The 16,128-nt window shown below is 40.4% G+C and overlaps 1 protein-coding gene across 1 annotated transcript in view; it reads right to left on the bottom strand.

Moving 5' to 3' along the window:
• The window catches only part of KIF15 (kinesin family member 15), a 78,759-nt gene that overhangs the window by 46,671 nt on the left and 15,960 nt on the right, over positions 1-16,128 (bottom strand). Inside the window, exons 3-7 of the mRNA XM_012470756.3 lie at positions 15,466-15,649; positions 11,739-11,815; positions 9,426-9,463; positions 5,269-5,366; positions 3,614-3,793 (exon numbers count right to left, since the gene is read on the bottom strand). Coding sequence (XP_012326179.2) covers positions 3,614-3,793; positions 5,269-5,366; positions 9,426-9,463; positions 11,739-11,815; positions 15,466-15,649 — 577 coding nt within the window. The remainder of the gene's footprint in view (positions 1-3,613; positions 3,794-5,268; positions 5,367-9,425; positions 9,464-11,738; positions 11,816-15,465; positions 15,650-16,128) is intronic.

The following is a 16,128-nucleotide window of genomic DNA, read 5'->3' as shown; positions in this document are numbered from 1 at the left end:
ATCACAAAACCTCTCTGAACCCCTTTTTTTACCTAGAAAATGAGAATGTTGGACAGGAAAAATCTGTAACTTATCTGTAAGCCCAAAGTTTCATCAGCTCTTTTGGTCCACAAAGTATTTTTTCCCTTCTATTCCCTATGGCAACCAGGATACATGAAGGTTCATAATGCAGGCTCTGGAATCAGATGCATTTAAGTTCAAACTGTGGCTCCACTACTTACTAGGTGTGGTCTGGGGCCAGTTGAACCTTTTCAAGGCTTAGTCTTCATATTTGTAAAATGGGAATATGGGTACCTACCCCATAGAACAGAACATAAAAGTTTTAAGTGCATATGAATCACCTATGGATGTTGTTAAAATTCAGATTCAGATTCAGCATGAGGTGATTCAGTGTGAGGGCCTGAGATTTTGCATTTCTAACAAGCTCTCAGGTGATGCTGATGTTCTGAGGACCACATTTTGGGTAGGAGGGTCATAGCATATACAGGGCAAAATGGGGAAATTAGTATCTTTGTTGCAAAGAGTATATTGAAAATTAAGTAAAATAATATATACAAAAGAAGTTAGCACAGTGCCTGGTACCTTCACTCAATGAATCCTAGCTATTATAACCCTACTAATCAGCCACAGTATAAAACTGAAATTATTTGTATCTTTTGTCTTTTTTTTGTGAGACGGAGTCTGACTCTGTCACCCAGACTGGAGTGCAGTGGTGCGATCTTGGCTCACTGCAACCTCCACCTCCCCAGTTCAAGCAATTCTCTGCCTTAGCCTCCTGAGTAGCTGGGATTACAGACATCCGCCACCACGCCCAGCTAATTTTTGTATTTTTAGTAGAGATAAGGTCTCACTATCTTGGCCAGGCTGGTCTTGAACTCCTAACCTTGTGATCCACCTTGACCTCCCAAAGAGGCTGGGATTACAGAAGAGAGCCACTGCGCCCAGCTATTTGTATCTTTTATATTTCGTGGATAGTGCCTTATGCTTTCTTTTTATAACATTAAATACTGTATATTAAATAGTAATCATGATACATTCATGATTTATTAATCTAGCTACAAAAACCAAGAGAGAGAGAGAGCTCCTCCAAGCTGAGACAAATTCCAAAATACTATCCTCTTAAAAAAAAACGACCAGGCACCGTGGCTCACACCTATATTCCCAGCACTTTGGGAGGCTGAGGCAGGTGGATTACCTGAGGTCAGGAGTTCAAGACCAGTCTGGCCAACATGGTCAAACCCCATCTCTACTAAAAAATACAAAATTTAGCCGGGCATGGTGGCGGAGGCCTGTAATCCTAGCTACTCGGGAGGCTGAGACAGGAGAATATCTTGAACCTGGGAGGCGGAGGTTCTGGTGAGCCCAGATCATACCATTGCACTCCAGCCTGGACAACAGAGTGAGACTTGGTCTCCAAAACAAAACAAAGCAAGGTATAAAAGTAGCATAGTACGCTGTCACTTGTGCAATGTAAGGAGAAAAAGCAAATACAAGCATGTTTGCTTGTATACTCTACAAAAATAAAAAACAAAAATACTTTGTGAATGTTCATATATTGTTAAGATGTTAATTATGCTAAAAATAATTGATAGATTCAACACAATCCCACTAAAAAATCCCAGCAGCCAGGCCAGGCGCAGTGGCTCATGTCTGTAACTGAAATACCCTAGCTTGGCTATAATGAATACATTTTAAACAATCCTGCTAACTCCATTTTGCCCACCCTGAGCTATGTAGGGCATTCTGTTCCGAAAGCTTGCGGTCTGAGACACCTGGCATCTTTGTAACCAATTTTCTGAGATACAGGGCCCACTGGCCCTGTATATCCTATATCTGCAACTGTGTAACTGTTACCCTACACTGCTACCCTACATCCTGAGTGAAGAAACAATTTTAAGTAGAACTTTCTGTTAGGCCCCCCTTTTCCCCTAACCTGCTCCTTCTGCTTCTGCAATAATCTGCTTACCACCCCCTGACCCTAAACTGGTATAAAAATATTGACCACCGTTTGTTCTTGGCCCAAAGGTTTGAGCTCTAGCTGACTCTCGGACACCGGCATAAAGGTGGACTCTCAACAAACTCAGTGTGTGGCGCTTCTGTTTAAACTCGCTTGGGTATATCTAATCCCAGCACTTTGGGAGGCCGAGGTGGGTAGATCACGAGGTCAGGAGTCTGAGACCAGCCTGGCCACTATGGTGAAACCTTGTCTCTACTAAAAATACAAAAATTAGCTGGGTGTGGTGGTGTGTGCCTGTAATCCCAACTACTGGGGAGGCTGAGGCAGAAGAGTGGCTTGAACCCAGGAGGTGGAGGTTGCAGTGAGCCAAGATCATGCCACTACACTCCGGCCTGGGTGACAGAGCAAGACTCTGTCTCAAAAAAAAAAAAAACAAATCCCAGCAGCCTTTTTTGTAGAAATTGACAAACTGGTTCTATAGAAATGAAAATGCAAAGGAACAATGAATAACCAAAATAATTGTTAAAAACAAGGTTGGAGGACTTACCCTATCTTATCTAAAGACACTACTTAGCAACAAGTTATATAATAATCAAGCCTTTTTCATATTGATGAAGAGAAACATATAGATCAACAGAACAGAATACAGTTAGATATAAACCCATATGTGTCCAGTCAATTCACCAAAGGTGCAAAGGCAATGTAATGGGAAAAAGAAAGTTTTTTTCAACAAATCATGCTGCGAAAGAAGCATCATATAAAATAGCCAAAACACGCCAAGAAAGACGGTAGAAACCAGTCTAACAATATCAACAATTATAAAGTAATGTAAATAAATTAGGTAAGATACTGTCATGAGTGGCTAAAAAAAGAGCAGAGTATAGCTATGTGGTTTACAATAAACACCTAAAACAGTAAGAATCAGAAGGAGCTGGGCGTGGTGGCTCATGCCTATAATCCCAGCACTCTGGGAAGCTGAGGCGGGTGGATCATGGGTTTAAGAGATTGAGACCATCCTGGCCAACATGGTGAAACCCCATCTTGAATAAAAATACAAAAATTAGCTGGGCGTGGTGGCACACACCTGTAGTCTCAGTTACTCTGGAGGCTGAGGCAGGAGAATCGCTTGACCCAGGAGGCAGAGGTTGCAGTGAGCCAAGATCATGCCACTGCACTCCAGCCTGGTGACACAGTGAGACACCAGATCAGATTCCATTAAAACTTACATAGAATATTTTATAAATTCCTGTCAAGGGGTTGCTTGTCCTAAGCTGATTGCTTAAGTTAGCTCTTGACATCTAACAAGGAAGCAAAGTAGAAAAGAATAGCCAGATGATTTAAAGGCCAGAGTTCTCAGAAGCCCCTCAAACAGGCAACTACCAGGAGGAATCACTAAAGACATAAGGACAAGTAGGAAACTGATTAAAATGTATCATCTTATTTCTGTTTAAATAGCCCTTCTGAGGTTCCATTTTGAAAGACTCTTGGAATAGCATAAAATACTGCCATATTATTTTATCTTTACTTCTCATGAACATTCTGTATTATGCCTTTATGACATATTTTTGGCACCTCAATTCTTACTTTTTTGAGATTGGGGTGCTTTCACAGCAGGTCTGTTGCATAAGCACCAAACAAGTACTTGTGGCAGGGTACCTGATAGGCTTCAGCAGCTGAGGTTACCACCTGCTCCACCGCACCAACAACAAAGACTCCCTTCTTGATATGCTCCCTTAAGTACAGTCCAGCCGATGCAGAGTCCAGTAGGTCATATATCTGCTCATTGTAGATTTCAATAAAGGAACACTTACAAAGGAAACTCTTCCCAGCGCCAGCCTGTAAAAAAGAAGCCTTGTTTAGTTACATTATTTTCATGTGTTCATACCTAGTTTTCGTGAGCATTAATTTTGCACTTGCTTCTCAAGATGTAAATTTCTTATACTGTTATCCTTTAACATAATATAAGATGCCTAAAAGCAAAGAAAATGTAGGTAACTAGTTTTAACACATCATTATATTTTAGAGCTGCATCAAACTGTGGTTCCAGGTACCCTAGAGGCTTCCACAGGTGCCTGGGAATTAATATGGGGAGAGGAGAATTGAAGAGTCCAGTTGGGAAATTCCATTTTTGTCTATCTTATACATTGAATGTCCTCATAAAGTTTTATTTGAAACAAGTGTTACGTTCTTCAAACGACTGAAAATAATTTATTTTAAGAGACTTTATAGAATTTTTAACCACAGAAATGCATGGGTACTAAATTACTTCACTGTCACACAATTTGTGTGTCTAACTTCAGTGTTAGAGATAGGGGATTTCTGCAAAGGAGTAAGTGGTAAACCAATGTTATATATCAGTTTCCTTGGTACACAAGTAATGGAACATAAAACACTAATGGTTCTAAGCCCAGAATTCACCAAGCTAAAGCAGCACAATTGTGAGAAGGCCCAACCTGGGAGCGAATGCAAGAGGAAAGACCACATCCCCAGGGCGATGGAGCCACACCACACGTGGAGCAAAGAGATTACAGGAAGGCAGTAGCAGGTGCTACAAAGGTGGTAAGGATGAGCCCATCACTGCTGGATGTCATGAGGATTTACAAACACTTTCAGTCACCTGTTAGGTACAGGTAGATGATTAGGCTTAGTGTATTAATTTATCTGTCTTCCTCAGTAGAGATTTTCTTTACAGTTTCTCTCTTGCAAAATCTTTTTTTTGAGAGCCTCAGAAGTGCTATTTTGCTTTCTTGTATACCAACAATTTGGGATAAAGGATAATGCCTGTTTTATAAATTAAAAACTCAATTGAGATAAAACAACTCAGAGTCCTTAATATTATCCTCAGAATTGAAAGGTTTTTTTTTATTTGTTTGTTTTTTTTTTTGAGACGGAGTTTCGTTCTTGTTACCCAGGCTGGAGTGCAATGGCGCAATCTCGGCTCACCGCAACCTCCGCCTCCTGGGTTCAGGCAATTCTCCTGCCTCAGCCTCCTGAGTAGCTGGGATTACAGGCACACGCCACCATGCCCAGCTAATTTTTTGTATTTTTAGTACAGACGGGGTTTCACCATGTTGACCAGGATGGTCTCGATCTCTTGACCTCGTGATCCACCCGCCTCGGCCTCCAAAGGGCTGGGATTACAGGCGTGAGCCACCACGCCCGGCCCGAAAGGTTTTTTTATACCACACTAGTCTATCCACATTGTAGAGTACCATCCATGCTCCTCCATCTATCATGAGCTAATTATCAGTAGCTACCTACTCAAAATTAGACATTTCATAGAACTACCTTATTTTTACATTAATTTTTACCTTTTCTTTTTCACGATCAATTAAGGAAAACAAATACTCAAAACTTCGTGGAATTACTCCTCTCAGGTTATGAGAAAAATTATCAGATTCAGATGGTCCTAAAAAATGAAAAAAAAAAACACTGGATTTTTATTATATTCCAGGAGTCTTTCAAAATGGCAATTTATACAGAAATTAGAAGACATACTGTATAATCAGTTTCCTACTTGTGCTCCAAACAAGTTAAATTTAAGTCTGTGGGAGATAGCATAATAGAACCTGCATGTCATTGGGACTGAAGAAAAAGGCCCACAGTAGCCACCAATCAATTTTTTAAAATAGCTGTTGTTAATAAACAAACAAACAAAAAATCCATCTAGGTATTAAGCTTGAAATTTTTCCAACTGCCTGGTACCAAAATCTGCAGAAATAAATAATTGTACATTATTTATTGCAGCACATTTGGTCTCATAGACTGACCTGTGCTCCAGGCCTTGGCCCTATAGTGTGACCATAGGCTAATTACTAAATCCCTCTTAAGCTGCAAAGTTCTCAATTATAAAATGGGGATAATGATGGTAATAAATACTGCATCAGGTTATTGGAAAGAATTAACTGAGAGTGTAAAGGTAAAGCACTTAGCGCAGTGTTAGTGCTTTAAATACATTATAAAAATCAGGATTAGCTAGTTGATTTTTTTTCAATTGTGCAATAAGGCCAGGCGCGGTGGCTCACGCCTATAATCCCAGCACTTTGGGAGGCCAAGGCAGGCGGATCACCTGAGGTCAGGAGTTCAAGACCAACCTGGCCAACATGGTGAAACCCTGTCTATAAAATAAAAATTAAAAAAAAAAAATTGTGCAAGAAAAGCAAAGCTGGTATGAAAAGTACTGTAAGAATATAAGATTTCTATGCAGACAGAAAAATGCAGAGCCTCTATTTAGTTACACTGGGAAAAGAAAGAGATATGAGTGGATATGTAAATAGCAAGGTTCTAAGGAACATGCAGATAATTTTACATCATTTTCCTGTAAGGATATATTATACAAAGATCAATTTGCTATGGTATGTTTGACTCCAATTCTCAAGTTGAAATTTGATCCCCACTGTTGCAGGTGCAGCCTGCTGGGACAAGTTTGGGTCATGGAGTGTGGTGGGTATGACCTCTCATGAAAGGCTTGGTGTCATTCTCGTGGCAGTGAATTCCTTCATTTCCCAAGAGAACTAGTTGTTGGAGAGAGCATGGCACCTCCTCATGTCTGTCTGTCCCTCTCTCTTTCTCTCTCTCTTTCTCTCTCTCTCTCTCTCTCTCTCTCTCTCTTGCTTTCCTCTCTTACCACATAATCCCTGCATGCCTTTTCCCCTTTGTCTTCTGCCATGCTGCTTCCACTCATGGCAGAAGTATTCTCTCTCTCTCTCTCTCTTTCTCTCTCTCTCTCTCGCTTTCCTCTCTCACCGTATAATTCCTGCATGCCTGTTCTCCTTTGTCTTCTGCCATGAGTGGAAGCAGCATGAGGCCTTCACCAGAAACCGAGTAGATGCTGGTGCCATGCTTCTTGTATGACCTGCAGAACTGTGAGCCAAGTAAAACTCTTTTCTTCATAAATTACCCAGCCTCAGGTATTCCTTTATAGCAATACAAACAGACTAAGACAAAGATTCAACAAATTTTTAATTACATTCATCATCTGTTGCCTAGCCCACTGCAATAGCTTCTAATCCTGCTCTAACCCCAATAGTTTTTATTTCATTTAGCTGCCTGAGTAATCCTTTTAATTATGTATCAGATCATGCACTTCCTATTTATTTTAAAAAAGAACTCTTCCAATAATGTTATAACATATTTAAAACAAAATCCTCACCAGGGCCTATATGACCTGGCCCTAGGGTATAGCTCCAACTTCCCTTGCTACCAGCCCCTTATCCTGGAAAACTCCACCCTCAATGGGTCTTCTGCTGTTCCCCAAACATTCTGGAGTGTTCACCCACCACAGAGCCTATGCCACTGCTGTTCCTCTGCCTGTAAGATTATTCTCTTGGACAGTCTCATGGTTCACTCTCATTTTACTTAGTAACTCCAAAGGTCACCTCCTGAGAGGTCTTTCCTGACCCACCATCTAAAGTAGCATCCCTCTACTTTTTTCCATCCCTTTACATTGCCTTCTTTTTCTTCATAGCATTTATTACCTCTGGCATAATTTCTAGAAGCGTACTTGCTTTTAATCGTATATCCCCCTGCCTGAGAATCAGAAGTTCCACAAGAGCCAGGACACTGCCTTGTATTCAAGTAGACCAACAGTGTCTTGAAGAGTGCTGGGCATACCGTTACTACAGGTATTAAATTATTTGTTGTTGTTAATAACCTTAGAGACAGAGGAAGGCCTTTCTTACTACAACTCACAATTCAGAAGCCATTAAAGAAGAGAAAGAACCCAGGTGCAGTGGCTCATGCCTGTAATCCCAGCACTTTGGGAGGCCGAGGCAAGCGGATCACTTGATGTTGGGAGTTCGAGACCAGCCTGGGCAACATGGTGAAACCCCATCTCTACTAAAAACATAAAAATTAGCCAGGCGTGGTGGCGTGTGCCTATAATAACAGCTATGTGTGAAGCTGAGGCTGGAGAATCGCTTGAACCGGGAGGCAGAAGTTGCAGTGAGCCAAGATCGCGCCACTATGCTCCAGCCTGGGCGATAGAGGGAGGCTCCATCTCAAGAAAAAAAAAAAAAGAAGAAGAAAAACAAAGTAAACAAATTCAGCCACATAAAACTTTAGCATAGGAAAAAAAAACTTAGGTAAGTCCAAAGACAAATGGAAAATCTAGAGAAAAATCTGGAATCTATATCATGGAAAAAAGGCTAATTTCTCTATTTTATAAAGAATACCCACAAATGAGTAAGAAAAAGTCAAGCTGCCGGGCGCGGTGGCTCACACCTGTAATCCCAACACTTTGGGAGGCCGAGGCGGGTGGATCACGAGGTCAAGAGATCGAGACCATCCTGGTCAACATGGTGAAACCCCGTCTCTACTAAAAATACAAAAAATTAGCTGGGCATGGTGGCGCGTGCCTGTAATCCCAGCTACTCAGGAGGCTGAGGCAGGAGAATTGCCTGAACCCAGGAGGCGGAGGTTGCGGTGAGTCGAGATTGCGCCATTGCACTCCAGCCTGGGTAACAAGAACGAAACTCCGTCTCAGAAAAAAAAAAAAAAAAAGAAAAGAAAAGAAAAAGTCAAGCTAATTTTTTAAATGGGAGAAAAAAGCTTGAATGGGCATTTCAACAGAGAGGCTACGGATATATTGAATAAACATATGAAAGATATTCAGATGTCAATAGAAATAAACACACAATGAGATAATACTATAGATACTTGAGAATGGCTAAAATTTTAAAAATTGACAATTCAGGTAAGTATAAGGAAGTGGAGCAACTGGAACTTCCATATACTACTGAGATAATCACTTTGGGAAACTGTTGGGCAGAATCTACTAAATCTAAATATATATATATCCTATGATCCAGCAATTCTCCTGGATACATATACAACAGAAACTATTTCAAAAGACACAAGAAAAGATGTTCACAGTAACATTATTCATATGGTTGGAAAGTTGAAATAATCCAAATGTCTATCAACAGTAGACTGGAAAATGTGTAGTATATTAATACAATAATATGTTTACAGTAATGGAAATAAAATACTACTACACATAACAATGTGACTGAATCACAGAAACTTAATGCTAAAAGACACCAGAAACAAAAGATACACAATAAAACATTATTTGTAGAGGTTCAAAAACAAGCAATACTAATGATGACAGAAATCAGAGTAATTGGCATTTCAGGGGACAGGGTTCGGTATTTACTGACCAGGAATCCGGTTAGTGGTTACACAGGTGTATAAATATATACAAACTCATTCAATCCTACTGAAAAACTGTTTATTGAGCACCACTCTGTGCCAGGCATTGAGCTGGGGAATATAGCTGCAAACATGATTAACACATGGACTTTGCTAGCAAAGAACTCACAAACTGGCAGAAGCCTAGGGAATTTCCCTAAGTTCAAGAGATCAACATCATATAGAAAAATTATGCCTTTCCCCAAAATGTTGTAGGTTACCGTTATCACAGAAAGAGTAGATTAAGCCAGCAAAAGTTAATCTTTAATTTACTTACCCATCATAGTAAATGTCTTCCCTGAGCCAGTCTGTCCACTGTAAAAAATAATGTTTTACGTTATTTTTATACATAAAATTAAGACTACTGCTATTATAATACAGTCTACTAGTGTATAAGTTTTCTCCACAAAAAGTTAGCTTATTTTCTTTCCATTTTTAAATTCTATTAGATAAAAAAAGAACCATCCTTTTTCTCCAATCTCCCTACGAGCTAATCGCTGTTAATTGATAAATGCTTCTATATTACACAAACATAGTCATCAGAGTTTTCATTTAATTTTTAGTTACAAAAATTGGGATGATGCTCTTCATACTGCTTTGCAATCTGTTTTTCCCTTAATTTTATCTCAGATATCTTTCTAGCTCAGCAGAGGTCTGCCTTGTTATTTTAAATAGCTACACAATATTCCATGGGTATGGGATCATGTAGCACCTTGTAGCACCATAATTTATTTAACCAAAATCAAATGAACTTTTGTTTCCAATTTTTGCTATGCTAAGTAATACAGCATTTCCTTTCCTAAACTGTCTTTAAAAGATACTAAAATGTCTTCATTAAATATAAAGCAATAAAAAATCTTATGCTATAGGTTTTTGTGCAGTGTCATATTTCTTGTTACCCACTTAATAGAAACAAGAGTAACAAAAAATTAAAAGTAAAAACTTGAAACTGGGCATGATGGTATGTGCCTGTAGTTCCAGCCACTGAGGAGGCTGAGGTAGAAGATGGCTTGAGCCCAGGAGTTCCAGGCTGTGGCACACTATAATCATGGCTGTGGATAGTCATTGCACTCCAGGACTGGGCAGCATAACAAGACCTCATCTTAAAAAAAAAAAAAAAAAAGTTGTATTTTAAAGATATCAATCAGAATGTCAAATGACTTTAGCTTAGATTCACATCAAAAATAGAAAATTTGGGATTTACTTTTTCGTTAAATACCTCCCAAAACTAGAAAACAGTATGCTATAGTTTTTTACCTCCTTCTTCTGGAAGAAGAGGAGAAAAAGTTCTTTAGTAACTCAGAATCAGAAATGGCTATCTTTGAATGCCCTACAATCCTATAGATTATTGTCCAAACAGGTACTTGAGAGTGAAGAGGACACTATTAATAATGACTCGACAACTGGTGTTGTCCTCAGTAAACCAGACAGTGTACCCACCCTGCTGGTAACTCAAACACTGATTTCTCTTCAAGTGTTGCCTCATTTCTACCCACAACTAACAAAAGCAATTTTCTTTTTATTTTTTTTTTTGGGGTGGAGTCCTGCTGGGTTGCCCAGGCTAAAGTGCAGTGGCACAATCTCGGCTCACTGCAACCTCTGTCTCCCGGTTCAAGCGATTCTCCTGCCTCAGCCTCCCAAGTAGCTGGGACTATAGGTGTGCACCACCATGCCCCACTAATTTTTGTATTTTTAGTAGAGATGGAGTTTCACCATGTTGGCCAGGCTGGTCTTGAACTCCTGACCTCAGGTGATCCACTCGCCTCAACCACCCAAAGTGCTGGGATTACAGGCATGAGCCCCCATGCCTAGCCCTTTTTTTTTTGGCGGGGGGATGGAGTCTGTCACCCAGGCTGAAGTGCAGTGGCATGATCTCGGGCTCTGCCTCCTAGGTTCAAGTGATTCTCCTGCCTCACCCTCCCTAGTAGCTGAGACTACAGGCGAGTGCTACCACGCTTGGCTAATTTTTTTGTATTTTCAGTAGAGATGGGGTTTCACCATGTTGGCCTTGCTGGTCTCAAACTCCTGGTCTTCAGTGATCCACCTGCCTCGGCCTCCCAAAGTGCTAGGATTACAGGCGTGAGCCACTGCGCCTGGCCAGACAAATCTTTCTTACAAAAAAATTTAATACATACAGTTAGATAGATACTCTGCTCAACACTACCCCTCTATCTTGGAATGTAATCCCTACTACCTTGATAGCCAAGTGGGGCCAATCTAATCATATGAGTCCCTAAAATCAGAAAACCTTTTTTAGCTGCTGTCAGAGGGAGATGTGACTAAAGAAGAGTCAGAGTTACATGTTGTTGGTTCTGAAGATAAAAAAGGCGCTGTAAGCCAAGTAACATGGGTGGCCTCTAGAAGCTGAAAAAGGCAAAGAAACAAATTTTCCAGAAAGGAACAGACCTGTCAAAAGAAATACATCCCTGCTCTTGATTTTAGCCAATGAGACCCATGTTAAACTTTTCACTTATACAGAACTGTAAGATAATACATTTGTGTTGTTTTAAGCTGCGAAGTTTGTGGTAATTTGTTACAACAGCAACAGGAAAATAATGTACTATGTAAAAAGACACCGTCAACAACTTACTATGCAAAGATGGTACCATTATAACCGCTCATGCAAGACTCCACAATGCTTTTAGCCACAGTTGAGAATACAGACTCCTACAAACATAAGCACCAAAAATGTTAACATTTCACAAAAATGAAAACATTTTTCCTACATTACATTCTACAGTGTAACAGCAAAAATTGCTTAGTAATAGTAACACAGATTAACATCCACTACAGAAAAAAGGCTAACCTATCTAAGATGATAAAACTTTAAACATAATTACATCTATAAATCTCCTATCCGACTATAAAGTACACAAAACTAAACTTTATACAGAATTTTGTATAGCATATTGCATGTAGATATTGTACTGGTATTAGCATAAATAAATGGCAGTATATCTTATTCAGTGATTTTTCTCTTAAGTTTGCACTGAATAGCCAATACCTCCATTTTATTTTCATTTTTACCTATAAGTAGATGCTGTCTTATTAAGAATGCAAGAACTCCCAAACCTACATTGTCTATTTTTATTTTTATTTATTTATTTATTTGAGACAGAGTCTTGATGTGTTGCCAGGCTGGAGTGCAGTGGCGCCATCTCAGCTCCCTGCAACCTCCTCTGCCTGCCTGGTTCAAGCGATTCTCCTGCCTCAGCCTCCTGAGTAGCTGGAATTACAGGCATGTGCCACCATGCCCAGCTAACTTTTCTGTTTTTAGTAGAGGGGGGGGTTTCACCATGTTGGCCAAGATGGTCTCGATCTCCTGACCTCGTGATCCACCCACCTTGGCCTTCCAAAGTGCTGGGATTACAGGCATGAGCCACTGCGCCTGGCCTATTTATTTATTTATTTATTTAGAGACACAGTTTCACTCTGTCACCCAGGCTAGAGTACAGCAGCATGATCATGGCTCACCGAAACCTCCACCTCCCAGATTCAAGTGATTCTCCTGCCTCAGCCTCCCAAGTAGCTGCGATTACAGGTGCCCACAACCACACCTGGCTATTTTTTGTATTTTTAGTAGAGACGGGGTTTTACCATGTTGGCCAGGCTGGTCTTGAAGTCCTGATCTCAGGTGATATACCCGCCTCAGCCTCCCAAAGTGCTGGGATTACATGTGTGAGCCACTGTACCCAGCCGCAAACCTACACTGTTTAATACAGTAGTCATGAGCCACGAGTGACTACTGAGTACATGAAACGTGGCTAATCCAAATTAAGACATGCCATAAGTGTAAAATACACACCAGATTTGAAAGACCAAGTATAAAAAAAAGAATGAGAAATATCTCATTAATAATTTACTTTACTTTGATTACATGTTCAAATATTTCTGATATATTGGGTTAATTAAAATGTATTATTAAGGCTGGGCACTGTAGCTCACACCTGTAATCCCAGCACTTGGGAGGCTGAGGCAGGTGGATCACCTGAGGTCAGAAGTTTGAGACCAGCCTGGACAACATGGTGAAACCCCATCTCTACTAAAAATACAAAAATTAGACAGGTGTGGTGGCAGGCACTTGTAATCTCAGCTACTTGGGAGGCTAAAGCAGGATAATCGCTGGAACCTTGGAGGCGGAGGTTGCAGTGAGCCAAGATCATGCCACTGCATTCCAGCCTGGGTGACAGAGCAAGACTCCGTCTCTCTCTCTCTCTCTCTCTCTCTCTCTCTCTCTCTATATATATATATATATATACATAAAAATGAATTTTACTTGTTCCTTTTCACTTTTTAAAAAAATATGGGTACTAGCTGGGCGTGGTGGCTCACATCTATAATCCCAGCACTTTGGGAGGCTGAGGCAGGTGGATCACCTGAGTTTAGGAGTTCAAGATCAGCCTGGCCAACATGGTAAAATCATGTTTCTACTTAAAATATAAAAATTATCCAGGGGTGGTGGTGTGGATCTGTAGTCCCAGCTACTCGGGGAGGTTGACAGGAGAAACTCTTGAACCCAGGAGGTGGAGGTTGCAGTGAGCCAAGATCAAGCCACTGCACTACAGCCTGGGTGACAAGACCTAGACTCTGTCTCTAAATAAATAAATAAAACGTGGGTACTAGAAAATCTAAAATTATATATCTGATTCATTTTATATTTCTATTGGCCAGCAATGCCCCAGATAAAAAAAGATCCAAAGACCTAAATGTCGGCCCAAAAACATCCATATGTATAAGAGAATACTGAAGATCTGTGATGGGCTGGGTGCACTGGCTCACCCCTGTAATCTCAGCACTTTGGGAGGCCAAGGTGGGAGGACTGCTTTAGGACAGGAGATTGAGACCAGCCTGGGTAACACAGCAAGACTCCATCTCTACAAAAAATTTTAAACTTAGCTGGGCATAACTGAGATTTATCCTGGAATGAAAAAAAATTAGCCAAGCATAGTGGCACATGCCTGTAACCACAGTTACTCAGGAGGCTAAGCAGGAGGATCACTTACGCACTCCAGACTCGGCAACAAAGCAAGACTCCATCTCTTAAAAAAAAAAAAAAAGATCTGTGCTGTTCAGTATAGTAGCCATTAGCTATATGTAGTTATTTAGATTTAAATTAATTAAACAAAGCTTAAAAGTCAGTTCCTCATACACACTAGCCATATGAAAAGTGCCCAGCAGCCACATGTGGCTTGTGCATCTGAGGCACTGAATTTTAAATTTGATTTAATTTTAATTAAACTTACATAGTCACATGTAGCTAGAGGCTATTGTAACAGACAGGATAGATACAGAGCATTTCCATGACTGCAGAAAGTTCTATTGGATAGCACTAATTAGGTCTTAATTAAGTTGACCTTAATTAGAAAAGCAGTTGTTGACATCATGGTAATCCTAATTCCTAGATTAGGTAGTTCAATGGTACTTCTTAATCATCCACTGGCTCCGAAAAGTACATCTTCACTAACCTCCAGTGCCTGAGATGCACAAGCCACATGTTGCTGTTGAGCACTTTTAATATGGTTAGTGTGTATGAGGAACTGACTTTCCAGTTTTATTTAATTAAGTTAAATCAAAATAGCCACATATAACTTATGGCTACTACACTCAACATCACAGACTTTTTTTTTTTTAAGAGACAGAGTATTGCTCTGTCGCTGAGGCTGGAGTGCAGTGGCACCATCATAGCTCACTGTAGCCTCAAACTCCTGGGCTCAAGTGATCCTCCTGCCTTAGCCTCCCAAGTAGCTGGGATTGCAGGCATGTGTCACTATGCCCATAATTTCCTGTCACTTAGTAGGAAAAAAAAAAAAGGAGCTTTGGTCATTCTGCTACAAAGTTTGATGAAAAAGTAAGAAACTATTTAACAAAATTAGATTTAAAATATTTATGGAATGTTTAAGTTCCCTTATTTGAGATGGATGAAACTAAAAAGAGACCAGCCCAGAAATGAAATTCTTAAGAGTTAATGAAGGTTTATATCTTCCAGGTAAAAAGTTAAGTTTCCAGCTGGGCATGGTGGCTCATGCCTGTAATCCCAGTACTTTGGGAGGCCGAGATGGGCAAATCATGAAATCAGGAGATCAAGACCAAACTGGCCAACATGGTGAAACCCTGTCTCTACTAAAAATACAAAAATTAGCTGGGCGTGGTGGCACACGCCTATAGTTCTAGCCACTTGGGAGTCTGAGGCAGGAGAATCACTGGAACCCAGAGGCGGAGGTTGCAGTGAGCCAAGATCACACCACTACTCTAGCCTGTCAACAGAGCGAGACTCCATCTCAAAAAAAAAAGAAAGTTAAGTTTCCAATTATCATTACCTGAGTGGTATCCACATCTGCAACATGATCAAATGTAAAAATCTTGGGCTCAGGGTTGGAGTGCAGCCGGAGACTCGTGGAGGAGAGCACAGATAAACATAAGTTCTGCTCTCCATCAGCTGATCCAGATCTTTCTGCAGGAGGACGAATTCGCACAAAAACTTTGATGGCATCACCTTCATTACTAAAGACAAAAAAAAAAGTAACAGCTAAGTTTATTGAAGAAGAAAGAAAACTGAAAAAGGATCCGAGTCTATTATTGCCTGTAACGTTTCTGTAATGAGTTTCTCCAACAAAGTCCAAGACATATCCCATACAAATTTACCTTTTTTTTTTTTTGAGATGGAGTTTCACTTTTGTTGCCCAGGCTGGAGTACAATGGTGTGGTCTCGGCTCACTGAAACCTCTGCCTCCCAGGTTCAAGTGATTCACCTGCCTCAGCCTCCCCATTAGCTGAGATTATAGGAACCTGCCATCATACCCAGCTAATTTTTGTATTTTTAGTAGAGATGGGGTTTTATCATGTTATCCAGGCTGGTCTCCAACTCCTGACCTCAGGTGATCCACCCACCTTGGTCTCCCAAAGTGCTGGGATTACAGGCGTGAGCCCCCACACCAGGCCAAATTTACCTCTTTTTAAAGAATCTCACATGACCCATACCC

Source organism: Aotus nancymaae, unplaced genomic scaffold (assembly GCF_030222135.1).
Source record: "Aotus nancymaae isolate 86718 unplaced genomic scaffold, 86718_ANA_hifiasm-v0.15.2.pri h1tg000067l, whole genome shotgun sequence".
Classification (NCBI taxonomy): Eukaryota; Metazoa; Chordata; class Mammalia; order Primates; family Aotidae; genus Aotus; species Aotus nancymaae.
The sequence above is the reverse complement of the archived record's forward strand: the minus strand, read 5'-3'. Positions and strand labels throughout refer to the sequence as shown.